General features: G+C 37.7%; 2 protein-coding genes across 3 annotated transcripts in view; one reads left to right on the forward strand and one right to left on the reverse strand.

Moving 5' to 3' along the window:
* Positions 1-132: 132 nt before the first annotated feature.
* LOC145473336 (G-protein coupled receptor GRL101-like) lies at positions 133-5932 on the reverse strand. The gene is made up of 4 exons (XM_081455023.1): positions 5834-5932; positions 5051-5096; positions 571-735; positions 133-507 (listed from the first exon to the last, which is right to left on the reverse strand). The coding sequence occupies exons 1-4, from the start codon at positions 5930-5932 to the stop codon at positions 161-163; spliced, it is 657 nt and encodes a 218-aa protein (XP_081311149.1). The 3' UTR covers positions 133-160.
* A 6942-nt stretch (positions 5933-12874) lies between these two features.
* The window catches only part of LOC145479400 (uncharacterized), a 28643-nt gene continuing 17319 nt past the window's right edge, over positions 12875-24198 (forward strand). For both annotated transcript variants that reach the window (XM_081457763.1, XM_081457762.1), the window contains exons 1-12: positions 12875-13848; positions 15656-16231; positions 17695-17958; positions 18242-18371; positions 19309-19383; positions 19479-19550; positions 20297-20374; positions 20889-20960; positions 21741-21803; positions 22566-22640; positions 23806-23877; positions 24117-24188. In XM_081457763.1, the coding sequence (XP_081313889.1) occupies positions 13791-13848; positions 15656-16231; positions 17695-17958; positions 18242-18371; positions 19309-19383; positions 19479-19550; positions 20297-20374; positions 20889-20960; positions 21741-21803; positions 22566-22640; positions 23806-23877; positions 24117-24188 (1607 nt within the window). In that variant the 5' untranslated portion in view covers positions 12875-13790. The remainder of the gene's footprint in view (positions 13849-15655; positions 16232-17694; positions 17959-18241; positions 18372-19308; positions 19384-19478; positions 19551-20296; positions 20375-20888; positions 20961-21740; positions 21804-22565; positions 22641-23805; positions 23878-24116; positions 24189-24198) is intronic.

The following is a 24198-nucleotide window of genomic DNA, read 5'->3' on the forward strand; positions in this document are numbered from 1 at the left end:
CAGTCAAATTTTGCGTTCTTGAAACTCTATGGCGGATGAAACAGAACCAGCCTTTCAAAACACTTTTCAGCTAATGAAAAATATCAACAAAGTGTGCGTCACCTGAATTCTTTTATGGGGAAGCAGGGCCGCAGGGAAACAGGGAAGCAAGGAAACTGTTTTAAAGCAGGTAACCGGAGAGCAGGTAAGCTGGTAAATTGCTAAGCTTGTGAATTTGTTGTAAGGAAGCATGGATGCAACAACGCAGAGACAAGCAAAGGAACGCAGGGAAACAAGCAACGAAGTAGTGATTTCTCTTATGGCGAGGGAAATAGCTAGCGTTATGATTTATCCTTACCCTGAGCGTCGAAAATGTGTAGAGCACTGGATTGATAGAAGAATTAACCGGATGAACAAAGACTGCAAGGAACATGCAAACCTCTCCGTCGTTGTCACGGAAACGATCGATAAAAGCAAGGATAATGAAAATAATTACAGGAACCCAGCAAGATGATGGCCAACACTCTCCTTGCCAGAGCGGATTCTCTTTTGATCATTTCTATAAGAACTCACGTCAGATTCACCATGAGCTTTGACTCTTCGCTGTGACTTTGAGACTGACAATAATGGCGATGTAGGCTGCCACGATGAAAAGGAATGCTGTGAGGTTCAAAGCAATGAACACACCCACTGAATACTCCCAGCCTGCCATTTTTTCTGAAGACAATTGTAGAGGAAGGCATACCGACGAACGACCTTATAAGAAGAGAGAGAGATCGAGACACGTTAGATTTGAAATTTGGAGGCAACAAGGCGTGGTAAATGATATCACGATAAAATTGTTTTGAAAATGGAAAATTGATTAACTTAGATATACTCCGTGAATACCACTATTTGTTATATGGCAGGGTAGTCTTGAAGTAAATCCGAGCGTTCCGATCGGTTCTTTCTTGGTCGGAATTTTACCATATACGGACCGTCTCAAACTTTGTATTTTGTGTTCTTGAGTGTCATTGATCCAATAAACAACTTACTAACCTAGCTTGCTAAAGCCGTAAAGTACTGTTTTCCTAATATAGAATATTCTCCTGGCCTATCTCAGCTTTCAACATGAAGTAAACCAATTCAATGAAACAGTTATGTACATAAACTATTTTATTATTATTATTTTTATCATTATTATTAATACAACATTGACTACAATAGGACAGTTAAAGGAGATACAAAAGATAATAGGGAAGGTAATGGTGTGTGTTACAAAAATACAAGCAAAAAAAGGAATTACAAACTATTACAAAGTACAACATTTTGAGTAGGAAACAATCGCTAAATTAATAATTAATTAAATTAATTAATAACTTAACTAAGTAAGTAAAATGAAAAAACTCAAATAAAGTCTTTCCACTTTTTGTTGAAATTGTCAATGGTTTTATTTTTAACTGCTATTTGTTGTGAAGTATTTAATTTGTTCTTAAGTAAAGAAGGAAGCCGTCAAAGGGTACATCATCGCTGTCTTGGATAGTGCAAAAGATATAATACTTAGCCACCAAGGTGGCATAGTTTAAAATGTCTTTTGATTCTGTGGTGTTATCATGCCAACCAAAAGGGATATTACGTTCGGTGAGAGTTATTGTTTTTATGTTTTTCAAGTCACCAATTTTGAAATGCAGACCAGAAATTGGAAATTACAGAACAAAGGTAAAATAAGTGAGGCAATGTTTGCGGTTGGATTTTGCATAGCTGACAGATTTCAGAATCGCATAGCTTCATTCGGAAAAGGGAACACCTAGTTGGAAGTTTGTTGTGGATAATTTTATTTTGAAAAATTTGAAGCTTTGTTTCGAGCGTGTTAACAAAGGGGAGGTTATAAACTTTCTTTACGCATTCTTTCGAGAAACCATATTGTAGTAATTTTGGTTCAGCAGTTGGGGGTTGAAAGTAGTGGTCTATAATTGCTGCATAGGCAATACGGGTGGTGAAATTCTTAGACAGAGGAGGTTCTTGTGACGCGTTGTCATTTTCAATTGCGATTTCTGTGCGTTTGATTGTGCGTCAGTCCAGCTTGGTGGAATGGCGCTTATTAAACCATAGCAGGCTGTAAACGAGACATAAAGCTGAAAGATTCCTTGAAATTTGTCACGTGATAAGAACTTAAAATTTTCGTCAAGCAGGTCATTTATGTACATGATCCCAGTTCGATGACATTGTTTTAAATAGATCATCTGTTTATCTATTATAATGTTTTTACTGTTCCAGATAATTTCGTTTTGCTTGTGTGTATTGTCTTCTAATATAATGGGTTTGTTTTCTTGCCAGTACTTTAATATTGCGTGATAAAAGGGTGGTACATTATTCAAATTCAGTAACTTAACGTCATATCTATAGTTTAGTAAGAAAGAAAGACCGCCGTGTTCCCTGAAGAAATGTTCGATAAGAGTTTTCCATGAGGAGTGGGAGTTTTGGCATATTCTTTTAATCCAGACAAATTTGAGCGCCGTGTTCATTACTTCAAAGTCGATCATTTTTAATCCGCCTTTATTTTTTTCACCAGCTATTGTCATTCTCTTAATTTTAGGGCGTTTACCCTGCCAAATGAAATTAAAGATCATGCTGTTAATCGTGTCAGACAAGTTTTTAGGTAAATTAAGATTGGAGCTGTTGAAAATTAATTTTGATAAAGCTAGAGTTTTGACGATGTTTATTTTGCCAATTAAGGTTAGTTTCCTATTTTTCCAGATATTTAAAATCTTATTCATATTTCGCAGCTTTTCATCGAAGTTAAGCTTATCAGCTTTGGTGGTGTCGTAGGAGAAGAATACACCTAAGGCACAGATGGGATCGACAGGCCAGTTGAAATTAAAAGGAGTGTCGGATCTGTTTTTCCACTTGCCAAGCCACATGGCTTCAGTTTTGGAGGTATTGACTTCTAGACCGGACACAACTTTGAATTGGCTTAGCAGCTTAAGTAAATGACTAATAGATTCCGTGTCACTGAAAAAAACTGAGGTATCATCCGCATACATGGTCGTTTTAATTTCGTGGTTTCCTAATGTTATTCCTTTGATGAGATTGTGATTTTTGATGGCTCTTGCGAGAAGGTCGAGACCGATAACAAATAGAAGGCCTGATAGAGGACAACCTTGTCTTACTCCACGCGTTAAAGAAAAGAAGTGAGACGCGTGGCCACTGTTCAGAACACAGCTGGAAATGTTGGAGTATATAGTTCTGAACCATTGTAGAAAATTTGGCCCGAAGTTGAAGAGCATGAGAGCTTTCTCTGAGTAATTCCACTCAATGGTATCGAAAGCTTTCCGGAAATCCACAAAACTGCCATGCCAGGAGGATTTTCTTTTTCCAAATAAAGCATTAGATCTTGAATTAATCGGATATTTTCACCAATGTAGCGTCCTTTTACATAGCCAGTTTGGTCGGGATTTATTATTTTAGGTACTTTTTCTAAGCGATTTGCTAAAACTTTAGTGAGAATTTTGTAGTCAAAGTTCAAAAGAGATACTGGTCGAAGATTTTCAAGAATGGTTTTATCTTTATTTTTTTTTTTTGGGAATAAGAGAGATTATTCCTCGTCGTTGGGATATCAACAAGGAGCCGTTTGTGAACGCGTAGTTAAAGCTTCCAACAATCAGCGATTTTAACTCTGGCCAGAAAAATTTTAAAACTCAGTTGTTAAGTCATCGGTACCGGGAGATTTGGCTAAAGCGAATTCTTTTAGGGCTTTAAAGGCCTCAGTTTCTGTGATCAAACCTACACATAAAGCTTGCTCGTTGTCGGACAAAGTAGAAAAATTGTCGGGATTAAAGAACACATCATCATCAGGTTAGTCGGCGCTATCAGATTTTTGCGAATTATATAAAGATTGGTAAAATTTGCTTTGTTCTCCTAAAATATCGAACTGGTTAGTTAGGACTGAACCATTTTGAAGTTCGAGACTAGTTTTTTAGAGTAGTTTCGTTTTTCAAGGTTTAAAAAATATTTGTTGTTGCGTTCCCCTTGCTCATGTCATCTTGTAGGGCTCCTAAGGATAGTGCCGCGAGTTTTGAGAGCCGTTATTTTTTCTAGACGAGCCCGAGTAGAATTGAGTTCGCATATTATATGCCTGTTGTTTTACCTTTTTCAGCTTTTAAAAATAATTTATTAATTCTTTTCTGAAGGAAGGTTTCTTCAGCTCGTCTTTTTCTTGCTTTAGTCTTAGAAAATTTGACGGTAAAACCTCGGATTTCCATTTTGACGAGGTCCCATTTTAAGCCTAAATCTTCAATGTCACGGTGTTTTAAGTTTTCGCGCATACATAAACTATTTACTGCAGAAAAAAAAAATTAAACATGTTATCTTCCTACACGATCGGTCCATATTGAGTAAAACTGCTCCCGAGGTCTTGAGAATGGCTCGCCGCCTGTGGCTTCCGCCGGGCCATTTCTTAGATACATGGCGCAGTTTTTTTTCCAGTACAGACCTCCTGGCCGGCCATAACGTGTACATCAATCTGCTCTGCTACCAAACAAAGCTTTTTGGATAACATAACGCCTGGTTGAGTTGGTCTTTTTGAAATCAGGATATATGAGCACATGATCATTGCTGCAGCAAGTTGGTGGAAAAAGTGTGAAAGTCGCCGTAGACATTCAGGGAGTGCCGCTTGCAACTACAACGTCTTTATACTTTACTTTACTATCCAAATAAAATTTGAGGGTCTCGGTTATCATCAATGCGCATTGTTAAATCCACACTTGAAACATGAAACGCGAGCTTGTTATAGTGAGGAAGTAATTTCTGCCGATAATAGCGAGGTGTACGTAATAGCGGAGTGTTCCAAGCGTTATCAGAAGATATATGTGCGGCGATCTACGCAGTGCACTTGAATACCAAATGGCTTTCTTCAAGAAAGTTTTTGGAGCCCTGCATGCTTTAAAAGTGGTTTTCAAACGGCTTTGAATGAAACCTCTTCTTTTTTTTCATGATTTCTAACAAAGAAACAAACCCAAGAGCCACTGGACACTTGAAATAAAATGTGTTGAAATCTACCGGTATGATGGATATGCTGGTTGCTGCTACTTACACGAGTTTAAGGCCAGAAAGATGTCTGAAAGTTGGTAGCGGAATCTCTCTCAGCGGATTTCTCGATAATAACCTGAAAATTATATGAGAAAACAACTATTTTTAGTTTTGCAGGGCATAGTTGTACAACTGTTAGTTGTCCAGGGCACCCTTCGATAACAGCATTTGCTGACGGGTGTACCCTGGTTAAATATAGGGACTTTAAGCAACGACAACGCGGACGGCGACGGGAACGCCATAAGATCAGGGAAAAGCCAAAAGGTCCACTGCGCATGACTGGCGGGAAATAAGTTGACGTTCTGCGTTCGGGCCCGACGTGAGTGAAGCTCATTTCGCGTTGTCTGAAAACGTGAGTTTTCGCTTTCGTTTCCTCTGCTGTGTCAACACTAAATAACCCGTCTTACTAATTTCGAGGAACTTTAATGCTTGTCTTCTCTTGTTATGTGAGATATTTCATTTTAAAGAAACGTCGAGAAATCTGAAGCGAACTCAAGCCAGTCGGCGAACATGTGAGTACCGTGAAATATTTTTTTGAAAGCTTATGTAAATAAAGACAACTTGTACGAATTTCAATCGAAATTTTCCTTTCAAGAAGTACTAAAATGTCAAATAGCTCATTATGGGGAAATTCTAACACATTTAGAAGGGTAGACACCATTAAAACTTGCGTAGCTGTTTCCATTTTCAGTCGTAAGATCAGTGGTTTACTTAGATCTTTATCAGTCGGCACACGGATTTGTCGCGCCAGTCTGATTAAACATCTGCTGATAATAAGTTCATTTACTTCATCGTACAGCTCAGCGAGAAGGGGCAAGTTGCGTTTGTGGAAGCGAAATTCGGACCGGCATTCGTCGTCTTCAACCATAAGGTTGGTCGAGATCATTCGACCGGTTTAAATCGTACAAGAGTAGAAGTTCGTCATCGTTTAACACACCCTCATCGTGATTATCAAGAGTTGATTGCGAACTTCTTTCAATGAAGTCATCCTAGTTCATCCTGATAAACAGAGGACGAATAATGTCAATAAGCTTGACAGTGCGGAAACCGCGGTTTCCGACGGTGCTGCTTAATGTTTGTGAATTCCCGCCACAACGGCCTTCTCTCCCCAGCCTTCTCACAGGTTTCGGCGTCCCCGTCGCCGTCCGCGTTCCCGCTGCTTAAAGTCCCTTATGTTTATATTAAGTTATTATTTAACAGCGTGCTCAAAGATATAATATTCACTCTGTGGCACTGAGTTACACTGGAAAACAGGACAATGTTAAATTGTAAATTTATTAACAAAAGTAACTGATAAATCATTTATAACTAAGTGTTACTTACAATGTGGTCAAATTCCCAAGATCATCAAAGAAGTACCAACGCATCTTAAATATACTATTGCTGGACAGTTCGCTGAAACGGCAAGAACATATACTGTTTATGATCGACCAATCAGGTGTAAAATAAAACTAATTTGAGTTGGCTTTTATATAAATGCAAACTTATAACATGTTCATGATCTTAACTGTGGTTTGTTATGCTATTTGTGCCCTTATTAAATGATCCTCAGAGGCCCCTGCTTCGCTTGTTATGTAGCCGTCTGCTTCCTGTTTTGAGGACTTTCTACATTGTTTGACTTGAACTCTGACTGATAATACTATTCGTTATGAGACTTACGCGTTCTATTCTTGCACGAGCGTTAAAATGTCTTGCACGCGCGCTAAAATGAGACAGTAGCTTGAGTACCTCAATAGAATTCACAGTGTTCCAAACACTACATCTGTCAAGAGAACACCTTTTTAAATGAAAATTAACATTTATTATCACAAATTTATTAATGAGAACAAATTATTTATTTCTTCAAGTATGTGAAATTGCCAATCCTTCATATTAGCTAAACTCATTTCATTCTATTTTTATGTTCAACCGTGAACTGACTTTAAGCAGGAGGACGAATTTCTCTGTTTGACAACTAACTTGTCAAGAGAACACTTTTCATACATGAAGTCCACGCAGGATACTTGCGGCATAGAAGTACGGTTTTTTGAACGATTGCTCCAAATTCAAAATAATGTACAACTTATCCAGTTTCCTTAGGCTATCTGGCCCCGGTTGTCCGAAAGCCGATTAGCGCTAACCCACGATTAAATCGTCCAAATTCACAGAATAAATTTATTCTTCGATTAAATTCTGTTCCTCGAGGCTCGATTACCACTATCCAAGGATTAAACTAAGGGTTAAATTTAACACACCTAGCTAATATAGCGAGGTGGATTAACTCGCTAATCGGATGAAAAAACAGACAAACAAATCAAAATGGCGGACTTACAGTTTGTTGATTTTGCTTCAATGCTGGGCCCGGTAAGGAAAGAAAAGCAATTCTGGCTACCTGACGACTTTTCCAAAATAGATGTTTCTATTCTCTCACGGACGAGCCATCCCGCGTCCGGTTTTCCCGCGTTTTTTCACAACACGGACGGACCGCTGTTCGGCAATCCGCAAAATGTTTTACACAACGAGGGCGAAGCAAGAAATCATGAGAAATTTCAACATTTCCGCTCTCAGAGGTAGAAATCGTCGCTTGCTAACCACTGCAATTTAAAAGGAAAGATCAGTGTTGGAATTAAACGCTTTTTTGGCTTGATAAAGGCGAGTATAATAGACAAAATATTGTTACTTTTTACTACATCTTGAGACAAACGATAATACACTTTATTATTGCATCTACCACGATGAATAACAACAACCTTTTCCTCGACAATATTGTTATAGTTTCGTTTACTGTCAACCTTGCTTGTTCTTTAAAAAGTTGTTTATCTCATTCGGCAGAATTAAGATAATCAATCTCCGCTTTCGCTTCTTTTCTCAGTTTATGGCTTTCTTCTTTTCTAGAGTTTTCCCCTAGCCAAACTTACTTTATCAGCGCATCCGATTAGAGGCTATTCTAAATTCCTAAATTACAAAGAAGTAAGGCTGAAAGTTAAACCGGTAAGCGTTTTCAAGAGCTCACTGATTTTTCGCCTGATGCATGATTAACTGAGCTTTGTCCAGCGTTTATCTTGCACAGATTTTTTATCACAACTCTAATTTTAATTTAAGCATTTTTATTGGTTCTTATAGAAAGCAAATGTAGTTGAGATATAAAATTGGGCTTTCTTTTTCCTTTTATTCAACAACATTGTAGGAGCCGTCAATTATCCCTTCCCTCCCCTAGTGCTACACCATTTTCTCCCACCACAGACCGGTTTTACCGGCTTAATCCGAGTTTAATCGAAGGATGGTTAATCGAAGATTAAATCTGTTTTCAGGAACACCATTTTATCCCCCGATTAGTTATCCCGGGAATAAGGAACTTAATCGCGGAATAACCGCTAACCTCGGGTTTTTTAATCGGCTTTCGAACAACCGGGACCTGGTTGTTAAGCAACAGATGATCCACTCATAGAAAGTGTACGCAAAGGCGGCCAGGTGTGTCACACAACTTGTTTAAACTTAACTCAATGAAAAATCGATCCGCAAGTATACTTACAGAAACTCAACATTGAAGAGGCTGTTGAATGCATTTGGATAAATGTGAACTAGACCACTGTTGAAAAGATCTCTACGAGAAAAATATATTTTTTCATGGTTTAGAATAACGATACAATGTGATGCCCACCTTCTGAGCGATGCCAATCCCTGACCAATAATAAATAACTTCAATCTTTGTGTCGTGATCTTTAATTTCCAAAAAGCCATAAAATACTCTGAAAAGAAAGCTAACATTTCAGCTTACGACTATTATTATACATTAAACTCACTATCTCTTTTCTGATTGGTCGAAAGCGTACAGTGAATTTTCGAAATCAGCGCCTGTGACGTCATCTCTGCAGCTGATACAATTATCATGTCAAGGACACTCAAAGTCACGGGTAATTATGTCAAGCTCGCGCGCTTTGTGTTGTTTGCCGTCAGCGAAGAAACAAAAACATGACTTCCATTTTTTTCGTTCAATGTATGATAAAACAATTATTAGATTCGGTTTCTGTGATATCCAGAATAATCAAGGTATCGGTAAGGGTTATCACAAAAACCTCATCCAATAATTGTTTATTATCTTGAAGAACACTTTAACAAGCCTCCTTTATGTAATGCCACCATTGATAAACTGAGGGTCTGTTGAATGATTTCATCAGAGATTTCAATCAAAGTCGATTTTTTATTTCTGGCGTGAGGAAACTCGAAGAGTTCAAGTGGTATCAGAACATTAATCAATTAATTTTATCGTCAATTGAATTTTTCTGGAATAACAATAATTCTGCAAAATCATTGGACTGATGCAGAGCTAATACGTTAGTTGCTTGTAATCGACCGTATTAAAGACAGAGCATTCATCGTAAACTGCTGAATAGAAAAAGTCTCCTCCATAAACTAATGAACTGAACCTTCTATGAGAGTGACGTACGTCTGTATAAGTTACACTGCCACCACGAACAAGATTTGTTATCCAACATCTTGTTCTGAGTGAGCTAGACGAAACTTGAGGCGGAGGAGGAGGAGGAGGAGAAGAAGAAAGGAAAGACGTGTCCTTCCATTTAGTGGTAGATTCGATTGGCTGTTAATTTCTAAATCTACCATCTAATATAAATGAAAGCAGTAAAACCAACGACATACTTACAAATACACTAGGTTTTTAAACCATTGAGACTGTTAGAACGAATAGACCATATTCGTATTCTCGATGTTGGACTGGAACTAGCTTGCAATTGAGGCTCATGCGGGGAATATCATTAAAAAGAGATTAATGTCATTTGCATTTGAAAAGACTCCCCGCATTAGCCTCAGTTGCAAGCTAGTTTCAGTCCAACACTGGGAATACCAACAATGCCTATTTTGGTGACTAAGTTGTTGGAAAGATCTCTACAAGAAATGCAGTCGTTAGCACTATGGAACTACTAATGATACCATAAACAGTGGTTCTGACCGAATGGACTGCTTACATGTAACAAGCGTACCACATCGGAATAAAATGTGCCTACAAAATTAATAACAAGTTCCTTTAGCTTGCGACTCGAAAGGAGACAATACCTACGAACAGAGACTTTTAACTAAACGTAGGAAAAAGGTCACCTATCCTTGGAATCAAATACTTCCAATATAATCCTACTGCATGGCCTCCGCCAACCAGACGCTATTGGCAATGATCCTCCCTTATCTTAAAATAACCGAAGTATTATAAGAGTACGCAGATTTGAAAACAGGCTTATTATATATTTAAGCAGTCAATTATAGAAAGTAGGGATATGATGGCTACTGCTGTGTACTAACAGAGCAACTCTACTCTTGGCACGTGTTGCAGAATTTTCAAGCTCGTTGTTTGTAATCTCTTTCTTCTTCAGTCTCTGGGCACTTTCCATTCGATTAAAAATTCTAGTTAGAATTGAGCAAATTTCCGGTGGAAAAGAATAGGACAGCATTTTCCGAAATTTCCAGAAAAGAGAACGATTTCTCTAGGTATACTTCTGAATGTAAAGAGAGTTCAGTTCTGAGGTAGCGTGCGATTTGATGAAATATATCAAACACGAAAGACCGTGTTTGACTACATTTCGAAACACCGAGAAGGGAGTTAAAAAGACGACACTCAGTGGAGTACTTTGATGAGCTTGGAGGTGTTTGGAAATGTGGTCAAACACTGTCTTGAGTGCTTGGCGAATCTTCTCAACCGAAACTAAAACTATGGAAAATACGGAAAATTAAAATCATAAAAATCTATGGTATTTTGTTAAGATATATCCAAACATCGTTACGGTCATGATTTTCTCTGTTCAAACTTGATGGATTATTACTGACTTTGAGAAGGTTGTACTGCAAAACAAAAACGACTGAAACGGTTTCGTTTAACCTCAGCAAATTTCGTATGATAGTTACAGGTATCTTGCCTCTCGTGGTAGGCCTTTTGGAACTGTTGTCAGTTACGACAGTTGACAAGAATCCAAGGAAAGAGCTGCAGGATTGAAAGAACAGCTACAAACTATAACCAGTTTGCAAAGAAAGAGGGGGTAAAAAAGGGTATAAAAACGTTTATTCTTGTTCCAACCAACAAGTTGGTTCAAAATTTGTTTCATAGGCAAGGATGAGAAATGAAAAGAAGACGATTCACTAGAAAATTGGATAATTCAGAACATTGAGAAATGAGTCATATGAATTTCACAGTGTTTAGATTATGTCCCGATTTATCTCACAAGGTCTCATAATAAACGACCACTTGCTCATCAGGACGCTAAGCGAGAAGGGATAAATGCCACTCTGAGGTATACTGAGACCGAATTTGGCTTCGACGATGAAGCAGGTTCAAACCAATTTATATTTGTGTAAATTGCTTTCTCTGTTGTTCGCTGTACCTGTGTAAACACCTGTGTATATGAAAATAATGATATTAGAAAAAAACATGATTTATACTCAACGTAATATTTGCATAAGAAGAATAGAACGGCAGCATTGTTGACCTGGATGTGCTTTCTTGTTTTCTTATTTTTCAAGGCTTTGCCAGTTGTCAAAGATTGCCATATTTCACAACCGAGCAATAATTGAGTCATTAGATCAAGAGCGAACACGGCGCTATGAGCTATTGGCGGAAGAAAAAAAGCAAGACTGCTCATAATACCAGCATGATAAAACCTTAGGACTGTAGAAAATACTGTTTACTTTCATTACCTTAAAAAGTAATTTTTTGCGCGTATTTAAAAGCTGAAACAAGATGTGGTGCTTTGGAAGACAGAAGTTACTTCTCAATATTTGGAATTTATGCTGGAAAATAACTCGACAAGTAAGCCAAAAATAAAGGAAGTTATCGCCTACCATTTTGCCATCCGACTGATAGCAAAACCCAAAAGGTAGAAAATTGCAGCAGACTTTTCTTGTCCACAGAGATTATGTCGACATGTGCAGCAAATGAAAAATTGAACTGACTCCCTTTTGTTTAATTATGGCGTGAGATAGGACAGAGGGAATAATTTGCATAAGTCCAGTCCTTAATTAATTTTTGTCATCCGTCAAATCTTATCAAACTCAGGTGTTAGTGGGAGACAAGATCAATATTGTAATGTATTGTCAATCGACCAATCAGAGAAAGACGATGGCAGCAAAATCTAGAGTACTATTTGCCTTGTTTATTTAGAGTGTGGGCTGCGTTTTTAACGGTAAAGATGACCAGTAATTCGTCTTCAGTTGAGTTCACTATTACACAAGAAAAATGTTTGCTTCCTAGCTAAGAGTCCGGATCATTTAATAATGGCGTATAGTAATGGCAAAAGTAGATTCAGATGTATCTAGAATAATTCAAACAAGATTTAGATGGCTGTCATATGGAATTTCCAGATGTTTGTGCCAGTGAAATCCACTTTCCTTGATCTCATACCAACAAAAAGGTAATTATTATGAACGGCATTTTCCGGGTTTCTTTGGTTTGATGCGACTCTTTACATTAGAACATTTAATTTTTCTGGTGGAAACAACACGGACATGCAAGAAAATAGATTTATATTTTCTTTCTCGGTTTTTCGCTATTTGGTAAAATGTTGAAATGGAGTTAACATTAAACGCTACTGAAACCTCCACGTTTCAGCGTTTAAATTATTTGCTCTACGAAAAACGAATCATTGCTGAATTCTCTCCGAGTATGCGATTAGCATAACAAGAGCTTAAAAAAACATTTTTAATTAAACAAAAGCAAACTCTCAAAATAAACTTAAAAAAAAACAAATTATAAACTTAAACTTAAACTCAAATTTATAAATCAGTTCAGCTCACCTTAAAGAAAGTGAAATAAAATAAACAAAAAAGATGTACCGATGTGTTTGTCTTTGCAAGCTTGCCAACACTTTTACGACAGAACAAAGATTTTTTTTTTGCTACAACAGATCCAACCATCTACGTATACAGCTGTACACACTGAATTAATTGCTAGCGGAGGCCTATTATATTGCAGTATAAAAAGTCACACTCGCTCGCTTGCAGCTAGCGATTAAACAAACATTAATGGGAAACATAAATGAGAACTGCTCTTTGTACTCCTCTAAGATGTCTTGTGATTAAGTATTTTGGCAAGATTCCAAGTCGATCTTGTCCATCGATTTTGAATCTTAATTTGTAATCCACTTTTAACAATAATTCCACCTCGCCGTCAGACCACGAAACGTAATCAATTTTGTTGTCTCTACCAGAATCTTCTTTCGGCCCCGGATTATGACATTTTCGGAGCTGTTATTTCTTCGATTCCGTTCAAAGATGGCGGAATGAAGAATTATCCAGGCCTAAAGTGCGTGCGTAACCTGAGTTGCAGTGTGGACGATAGACATTTAATTCGTTTTCCAACATGGAATTTTCCTGTTGCGCTGTCACAGTGAAAAAGCCGTTTCCACATTTATACGGCGTAGATCAGGTTCCGAGGCTTCAATTTGCATTTTTAACCCATGTTTTAACTTAAAAGTCTGATTACAAAATTGTTAATAAACAAATGTGCATAAAGATGACAGTGTTTGAAATTACTATCACTGGGAACCATATTGGTTCTCAATAGAATGTCATCGCGGTGCAGGATTTGTCGAATGAACGGACTTGAATTTTTTTGAACTTAAAATAACATCTGCGTATTGCAAACAAACGTTGTTAAGAATTGTTTAAATATGGCGCGGAAGCTGAAATGATGTAACGGTTGTGTAATTTTGGCTTTCGCAAAGTCTCAACTAAGGTACCTATTTTGTCTTATTGCTTGCTGAACAAATATGAAAACCATTACTGGTTTTGTGTTCTGGTTTTTATCGCAACTTGTGTGGAAGAAAGGTAAGTGATCTTGATATTTTAATTTTGTAATCGATGAAAGTGCGCTCTCGAAGAATATTTATAACCAGTAAGAATTAATAAGAGGAGGTAACATTACTAAAAACGACTGAACATTGCTGGAAGAAGGAGAAGAGAACAGCCCAATTTATATTTAAAGACGGGAAAATAGTCACAGACGGGATTTCGTGTGAGAGAATACCGTCTAAAAGGAATTTGTGGATCGCGCGGTAAATCGTGTTAACATCGCGACTGAACGTCGTCGTGATTTTCGCATCCAGAATGAATTTAAGAGAGATTTTAGTCAAAGACGAGTTTTCCGTTTTATTTGCCAGTTGATTTGGACAGAAAAGTAGCTATATAGACGAGTAAATCTGAGATAGGAAACTCGTCCTTCACCGGATTCATATTAGATAAGTTTTCCGTCAGAAGACAAGTTTCCCGTCCAAGACGGCTTTAATTCCGTCTCTACTATGAAATCAATTCGGCAAATGTTAAATAAGCTGCTCGGTGGCTGCAAACGATGCACATCTGTTGTTTTTTTCTGAACAGCGCTCGTGGCCTTTGGCATGTCCTAATCCTTTCAAAATATGTCAGCAAATTTAACAAGTGTTTTTTTTTAGTATTTCTTGTGCCAGCAGTCTTCTTTTTTTAAGTCAATGTATCGGAGCACTCGTGAATCTCGCCTAGCATATGATAAATTCCACCAAAAAATGTTCCCGACCAAAAATATCTGTTAGTTCAAGGCTTACTACCCACACTCCCATCTCTCTTTTGTAAGTGCGTCGTGTGATGATCTGCAATCTTGAAATTGATTTTTTATGCAAGGTGGAATAGTTTCAAATAAACGAATCTTTACATTTATTGATTAGGTCTTAAGAAATGCAAGGACTCTTGCTTTTCGCCTTGGGTTTTTATTTCACATAGTACGTGCCGATTGCATGTTTTGACGCGGTATTAATCCCCATTAAAATTTGTTTAAAACTTGCCCTCAAGGAAACTAATTGCTGCCGTTAATAGTTTTCCTAAGATAAAGCATCTGCCTTATTTTTCAACCCCAAATAAAAAAAAAAAAAATCGTCGTTTAAGGCCCCTCCAATCCCATAATACGCCGGAGAAAATTTGAAAACGCAGCGTTATTTCTACTGTTAGGCCTACCGTCCACACTGATCCGTCACTAAAGCGGAGTTTATCGAAAACGCTCTTCAAACCGAATTTGGAAACTCCAGCTTTGCGTCTTTAGTTTGGGCGTAAAACATTTTGAAAACGGAGCTTTGCGAAACGGTGACGTCAGACGATAATAATGTGATTTCCCTGACGGAGTCTTAATCAAACACAAATCCAAAATGACGGTGGTTGTCGTGGTTTTCAAATTTCTCCGATGAATATGTGGACGAAAAGCGTTTAATGCGTTTTCAGAGTAAAAACGCCGTTTCCAAATTTCACCGGATCTAGAGTAGTGTAAAGGGGGCCTAAATTTAAATACTATAATAATCTGCACGTGCAAGGGAAGAATTTTTTTCTCCAATCAAACTGTCCATGGAAACGGTACATAATAATAATAATAATAATAATAATAATAATAATAACAAATAGTGATAATGACTTTTTTAACGTGTCAAATTGTTTTAATCGAGGAATAACCCTCTACTAATATAGGACACCTATCTATTAAGAGAAATTACAAAACCGAAGAACAATTTAAAAATTAGTGTATTTACGAGTGACAAAACATAAGAATAATTCAGAAATGAGTCTCACAAATTTCATAAAAGTACTGACAAAAAAACTGACGAAATTGTCTTCACAGTCTTAACAACTACAAATCCGCCATCGGTTGGTGTGTCATACAATCCGACACCGTTTCCAACATCCCAGTATGCGACATTGGTTGGTACACTTCCACCTGCCTACTGTTTGATATCTCTTAAAGGTGACGAGGGAACGTTTGGCGATAAGCTTACTTTGGAGACACCGCTGAAGCCATCTGAAAGCCCTACGCCGACGACTGTGCCGACGTCCTCGCCGTTACCTTCAGCAACTACACCCACGACTACACCTACCAGCCCACCCGAGACCACAGCCAGCTGTGTTAAATACAAAAAATGGAAGATCACAGTTCGTAAGGAGCACTTCGTAGAGATGACCCTTGAAAGTATCAATCTGGGTCCTGGAGCATGCCTGTATAACATGTATTTGATTGTAAAGGATGCTGATGCCATGTCAAGTAATGTACTTCATATTCAATGTGAAGCAGATGCTGTTCCTCGACGTATATGGTCCAGTAGCAATGTAATGGTAGTAGAGAGATATGGCAGGAGTTCACGATCGACTGCAAATACAGGATTCCATGCAAGCTACCAAGCAATACCTTTAAGCAAGGGAGGTCTGTATATCGTTTATTACCAACCCAAATTCGCACTTAGCCGATCCGAAGCCGTGTCGACTGCCCTGATATCTTTCGATATCAAGTCACTGACTTGATCTGGCCACGATATCACGGTCACTTGAATGAGTTTGAGTACGGTAAATACCTAATCGTACCTTTTTGGTACGCTTCGCCTGCATATCAGGCTCGTTTGGTCTCGCTATGGGTATTTTGGTTCGACTACTTCTCGTCAAAATACGAACCATGCCTCGAACAAACTCGCCTTACATGTATATGCCACCGAAGCCCACCAAAAAGGCACGATTAGGTATAACTATTTGATAGATTATTAAATGTAGAATTTTCCGTGATAGAAAATAATTTCAATGGACATGACAATGATTACATTTTTGTTGGCTGATCTGCACACTTTGCACAATTAACCTTTGTCAATAAAGCACAATAATGCGGAGGAACTAACAACACACGACCCTGTCTAGATAGATGATTAACAATTTTTACACGAGGTTGAGTGAAAGGAACTTTATTCAAAAATAAGAACAAATGTAAAATGCCATATCCAAAAAGACGTTTAAGATTGCGTGAACGGATAAAATGTACTCGGCCGTATTGCCTTTATCCGCTTTGGTCAATTTTATGGCATCATAATCTGATCACGTGACTTATTAAAAACATCATCATGTTATCCATGGCATGAACTCAGTCTTGTGAAAATTTTGTATTATTAGACAAAATCTGTTGATGGCTATAGGTCATTAACTATTTTCCCCCTCGTCCCAGGGTGTTGTGAAGATGACTTTTAAAAACACATAGACACTCAAGAGGAGTGTACTTTGAGGTGCTGTAAATTTCCATGGCCCACTTGGCCAGCTCCATTGCCACCCCATCATTATTCCCTAAGGTCTAAAGAACATTACTGGGCGAGTCAAAGTTTGCCAGCTTGTCGAGTAAACAAAATCATTTTTTAACCCCCTTTCCCAACGTGGGCGCCCGGACTAATTAGTAACTTTCTCAAATCAGTTGAAATTTGGTATGTAAATTCAATCGTGACAGTTGTATTTTCAAAACGGCCAAAAACAAAAAAGACAAAACTTATTTACTTCAAGAAGATATATAGCTCAGAGAAATGATCAAAGAGTTAATTACAAACTGTATGAATATGAAATCAAAGCAAGTTTCCCCTCTTTCTGTACTAGCCTGTTGAAAATCCTTAATGTTTCATAAATTCCATCGGCCATCTTGGTTGATCGAGCGGTATTTCGAACTTTCCTTAATTTCACAAAAATGTGAACTCGCTGGACCCTTTTAAAGTATATTTCTGAAAATAATTCAAAAAAATGGTCTTTTTGACGCAATAATAAAAAACGAATTTTCGGTTTTACCCTCTTCTGTATCGAGCGAATAACTGAATAGATTTTTCTACAGGCTCTCCTAAATGCTTTATTGCTCATTTCCCACAGAATCACCCAACTTTCAGTCAAAGGTGGAAAATGTTACGATACTTTCTTCCTCGTCGTCAAACTTGTTGTGTCAAGCGAAGCGTGGACCTGCCCCTGTAATCACGTGGTACAAGAGTAGAGATGGAATAACGCATCAGATTCTACAAAATAGTACGAGCGTTATTTATAATTACGAGGTGTATTCACGGCGACTAGACGAGGTTAAGTGTGTGGCAAGGAACTCTTTCGGGTCGGACGACAAAAGATTACTGGTTAACACGCAAGGTATAAGCAAAGTGGTGCCATTTATGTTGTGTTTTTATTATTTGTATCGCGTATGCATGTGTAAGAAAGCACGTATTCAAGCCATCTAGTCATCGTTCACCTTGAAAGAGTCACATCTTTTCCCTTCGTCGTGTCCTTTGCGAGGTAATGCGTCAGTTACCTCGCTAAAGTATTCAGCGAATATCTGGCTCTGCCAGGGTATCTTCTTATCTGTGCCGTTAAGTCCATGATGTGGTGTAATTTATGCAGGCATGTTTTCAACATCTATGAATTTTTCTTTCAGATTGCTCAAAGATATGCAGTTGTTATGTGCCGAGGTCGGATCCTTTTTGGATCCGAGTTGATTGCATGTATATGTCGTACCTAGGTGTATATACGGTCCCACAAGACATACCTGATGCAACCAAATACTTGTAAGTTGCATTGATTAGTCATAATATAATAGCCTTGGTGTATAGGTTCTTTTATTGCAAATCCCAAAAAAGAGTTTACGTGAACCTCCTTACCTGAGCCATTACAAGGCTCAAGCGAAGTATTTAATCTAAATTGTTAATGTTACCAAAGTTTGGAATTAAATAAGTGTTTTCTGTTGGAAATAATACTTTTCTGAAATGGTTTGAAAAGGAAAGTTGAGTTTTTATTTCTGCAACGGGCCTTGGAAAAACATCTCACTTCTTTCCTTATGAGGGTTACTACAGTCCATTTCATAGAGGGCGTCCAAGGGGTTTTGGAGAACAAGGGAACATGAATATTTATTCCAAGTGAACAAAGGATATCTCTACTATCAAAGAAGACGAAGCTTTGAAAGGAAATTTAGGGAACAGTAGAATTTATCCAAAAAGGGAACAAGAAAGAAAAAGCGAACTTTTCAATAGGGTAATGGAACATGCCGATCCTCCCGCCGGGGGAAGTCCTTTTGATAGTGGTCGCAAGGAGAAAACAGGGCCGGGTTGTTCAAAGCCCGATTGAGCTAACACAAGATTAGCGAGAAGTTTGATTTCGGTTTTTGACTTTTCGGTGAGGTTTTAATTCCCGTTTACATTGTTTGTCAATCAGTTTTGACTTGGTATAATCTCAAACCAAACAAAACATAAAGCAGTGAAAAGCATTTTTATACAAGAAAAATTAATTCTCCGGTTAACTTTTAATCGCGGCCCAGCACTGTACATGTAACAATAGCTCTATCTATTCGGTTTTGGCCGGGACTCTTTCGATTTCGTCATCTTTCCTTCTATAACTGGACAGAACAGACAACTCGAGGAGGTACTCTATGCGTTTAATAAGTACGCTTGTTTATGCGGCTCGGACGCTATTTGCACAAAACTTGTAAATGTTTGTTGTTGTTTTCAGGTTATTTCGCTGGAGCGATAGTTTGGGGCATATTATTCCCGGCTCGATGGGATACTTAACTAATTTACAATACTTGTAAGTAAAACTTTACCTCGAAGCATCAATCGAGACATGCATTGTGAGCCATGTCAGCGAGTCAATCGTTAATGATTTTTGTTAACTTTGGATAGGGTGCTCGAAAGTACTTGGCTTAGCAACTTGACAACGAATGCGTTTCTGGGACTCAAGCAACTGAAGTATTTGTAAGTATTTCGGAGCTGATTCTGCTAACATAGTGAGCGTTTTTCAGTGATAAACATCATTGAAATCGTACATGAACTGCCAATAAAGTGTTTTTTTTTTAATGCAATTACAGTGTAATTCCAATTTTAAGACCCCTAGAAAAAAACAAACCAGCTCTTTACGAGCAAGAGCATACTGGCAACCTCCGTACTACTGGTGTATTAAGTAGGCCTCCTGGCCGAGTGGTTAGGGCTCCCGGAGGTCACAGTTTCGTGTCCCGCAATGAAAACTAGCTGATGTTGTTCTCTGTAGTCCCGAGTTTAACTCCTCCTGCCAGGTGGGATTTGTAACCATGTTATGTTAATTTCATTGGTCCTGAAAATCCCCATTGAGGAGTGGTCAGTTTATCAATATATTCATTTTGGTTATTGACCTCCGCGTTACTCCTCCAACACACTACGAGAGATTCAAAATTGCGTATGACAAGTTGCGAACCTCATATATGTACCTTGCATAGAATTAGAAACAAAGAAATCAAATGTTATTTGCGTTTAAGCAACCGAAATTCAACAATCTGGTAAAATTCTCGAGCATCAAAAATTGTCATCGAATTATAGAACGAAACCAAGAGGGCCAATCGTATGTTTTTTTGGTTATTTATTGTTACAATCTTTCTGCCTGATCTTCGATTGCCACTTGTGAAGAAATTTTAATTTAGATTTAATTCTTCTAACAGCACTTATTACTTCTATCTTGTTTACTTCAGGGAAATTACGAAGCATGTTTCAAAACCGTTCACAATTTTAGAGGGGGCATTCAACGACTTGTCTTCCTTGAACTATCTGTGAGTTGATGAACACAAATAACTGAATAGTAAAGAGCTACCACGAACAGCTTGTTATCAAACTTATTTTTCTTTTTAGGCACAAGTAGACTGAAAAGTGTATGGCACCGTAGTAAAATCAGCAATCAATATCTCTCAACAAGTTAAAAATTACTACTAAAAGAAGTCAACCAAAAAAGTGACAGTTCTTTAGTGGTTTTGATCATCGAGTAAAGGTTTGATTTGCGAATCTTTGGCGACTCCAAGAAACACCGTTGGTTCAAAAGTTTGAGCTTAGCAAGTCTCTAGATTGTAAAGCAAAATAATTTTCTGCTAAAGCCCACACGCTTGTTGGATATGACATGATTAGGTTATTTGGCGAGATCATTCAATGTGTTATCACGGACCTCCAGCCCACGCTAGTAAAATACCTTTATAAAATGTTCGCGGCTTGTTTCCATTTAAAGCGGCAATGTCATGGTGTTGTGCAGAAATGCAATATGTTTAAATTTGACCTGTTTTTGCTTACTTTCAGGTCTATTCAACATAACCGGATTAGTGACCTCTTGCCGAAAGTCTTTAATGGTCTTCTGTCTCTCAAAGAACTGTAAGCATGTCTTGTTGTCCGGCTGTAATGGCAAATGCGTGACTATAAAAGTTTTCGCTACGAGTACTGCAAGCTCCCTCCATCCAACTTCAGAACGTCACTCAGCGTTTTACTTTACACTTATGAATTATTAAGATGAAATCCGATAGGGAATCGAGTAAGTTTGGTTTTCCGTGGCAAAAACCTAGTACCAGAATAATTTTAAGTAGATTACAAACCTTTTTGCATTTCCGAAAAGCTAAAGATATAAATAGTAGGCTGAAATAGCACCAAAGACAGCTTCCTATGGAATCCCGAGAAAATAAATTGTAAGAATCAGAGAAATAGTGCAGCAACAGGTAAAATTTCGACATCAGTTTCGTTGTACTAGTACTTTCAAGCGTTCTTATGAACTTCAACAATTGTTTTCGACATTTGGTCTTGTTAGAAATAATTTCTTTTGAGAAGATATTTAAAACAGTCGCGCAGAAGTTTGTTATACGATGTAAATAATCTCGATACGAAGCTCTTGGCCATTTGTTACTCGAACTTCTGGAGGATTCCTTCTTAAATCTTTTTGCACCTCTCTTAGCTTTAGCATAGTCCTATTATATCTGACTTGCTCCGGTCCACACTGCTGTTCTCTGAACAAAAGCCAAAATGGTACAAAAAGCCAAAATGGTGCAAAACAAGTCAAAATGGCACAAAAGGCCAAAATGGTACAAAAAGTCAAAATGGTTGCCTTGAGAAGAGTTTCATTTTGTCTCGAGATTAATGAAAAGCTACTTCATTTTTTTGTAGGATCTTAAGTGACAATGACTTGTATGGAATCTCAGTGGAGATCAACAAACGGCTCGAAAAACTGTAAGTAAAAGGATGTCATTGAAAGCGAAATGAGTTTGAGTTATAAGAAAATGACTACGGAAGAAAGAGAAACGTTTTTCAAAGTTTTGTATCTGTTTTTGTTTTGAAACAGACAAAAACGAAAACGATGCACTAAAACAAAAGTTCCAGTATTAGATCACGAGAAATCTTAAGTTGTTGTAAATAAAAGTCAGTCAGGCCACGTACTAACTATATTGCCAGAATAGAAGTAACTAATGAGACCGTCAGAGAGTGATACAATACTGTTATTGATGCCATCTTATGTATAAATAGTATACTAAAACTAATGACTTAACTCAACTCGACTCATTACAGAATAGTAAATATTACGTAGTTTGGACAAAAACTTGAAAAATACGTCTTGGACAATGATAGGTCATAATGACGCTCGAGGGATTGTATCAGCATTTCATATAAAGTACGCACGCACTATGCATAGAGGTTTATGGCACTAATTGGAAAGTAGCGTCCATGCCGTAATTGGCTTCGCTAACATTACATCACATGTTATTCACAGGACACTTGAGTTTCTATGTGTATGCATGGGAAATGGAAGACTGATATGCAAAATAGATGCACGACCGTGCGAATATCTGAATTATACATCTCTCTTTTACGAAAAGTACAACTTTGGGCCCGACGATCTTCTAACTGCATTTCAATGCAAGATATGATTTCCGAAAACATTGGGATATACTTGAAATTATTAATAGAAAAAGTATTTTTTTTATTTACACACAGGGATCTGAGGAGTAATAAGTTAACAGGCCTTTTTGAAAACAGTTTTCGTGGCTCAAGGAGCTCGGTGAAATACTTGTAAGTACTTGAGACAATCTGCTTTAGCTTTGGAAACCCTCTTTACATATATCGATAAAATGCAACCTTAACTAAAGGTAAATAGTTCTTGAAAAGAGTTAATCCCCTTTCGCTGCTAAATACAGTCACCTAACGAAACACTGATGGTGAACACAGCATGAAAACATAGTTCTACTGCTTCGTAAGGTTGGCGCAATGTTGTAGTAAATTTCTAACTTAGGCAGTGTTTATACGCTTTACAGTTTCAAAACTAAGCTGTAGACTAGCTATACACTCATGTTTTAAGCTTCCTTAAAGAGACCAAACTGTTTTAAGCGAACTTCAAGTATTTGCTTAAAGTTCCTTGCATGCCAACTTTAAGGATTTTCGCGCTAATTGTTTCTGCGCATCCTTACTGCGCACGAAAATTCACACGCCACGTCATGCAGGAGAGCGCCCTCTGAATAATAAAATGAACAATGATAGGGTAGATGGCCATTGCTATAGCTTTGCCTGGATTTAACGATCTTGGACGTTCGGTGACCCCTACTTCACCTTCCAGAAACAGATTTTATTTACAATTATCTCTGCATTGTTCCAAAATGAACAAAAAATTCAATGTGGGAAGTTAAAAAAAATTCAAGATTTCTGTCCACGGGACATCGAATCCTGTCATCTTGCGGTTGTAAGGCGCGTGAAACTATGGTCGCTAAATGCGAACTTGTTCTTTAAGGAACCTCACCAGTTGACTAAATTTACTTAATAGGTCCACTTAAACAATATTTGGTAGCGAGCATTTCACTTGAAAGATCTAATTGCAATAATTTTGGACTTACAGACACTGTAGCCTTATTCGCTAACGAAGCCCGATTTTTGGAGGTGTAGGGTGGTCTTCCGGGATTGTTCTCACCATTACTAAGTCGGTGACTCCCATCTTTTTTACATTTCTGGCATAACTAACTCATCATTTTACAGTGGTAAAAGTCTCAGAAAAAAAAATCAATGTTGGAAACTTCAAGCGCGGTAGAGTAGAAATCGGCTTTGAAAACCTTCAACAACATTTAATTTATTGCATGAACCTGTACGACCAACTTTTACGAGATTAAAGCCAACTTCAATTTTCCGTAAATCTCCATTTTTACGCTGGTAAAGACTCCTTATTACCCTTATATTGTCACTTTTTCAGAGACCTACGTTCAAATTCACTAACTGCAATATCAGCGAAGACATTTCAGAATTTTTCTTCACTGAGAGAACTGTAAGTAGAACGTTTGTTGTACTGAGATGATTGGCGGAAAGTGGAGAATATGTGAAACACTAATCGACACCGCAACTAATTACCTTCAGAATTGTTCCTCATTTTCTTTACATACTCATGATTTTTAAATTAAACTTCTTTTTTTACAATTGGTATTAAAACGTTACATTCCCTGAGGATTGTTGACGTATTTGGTTTTTATATATTTATACCTCAATTTTCAATCTCATATTTATCAGGTATCTGGCGGATAACCGGTTGATTGAGCTTTCCCCCGAAATCTTTCAAGACCTCACTGATCTGCGAATTCTGTAAGTATAA

The sequence above is a fragment of the Orbicella franksi genome, chromosome 2, assembly GCF_964199315.1.
Source record: "Orbicella franksi chromosome 2, jaOrbFran1.1, whole genome shotgun sequence".
In the NCBI taxonomy this organism is placed as follows: Eukaryota; Metazoa; Cnidaria; class Anthozoa; order Scleractinia; family Merulinidae; genus Orbicella; species Orbicella franksi.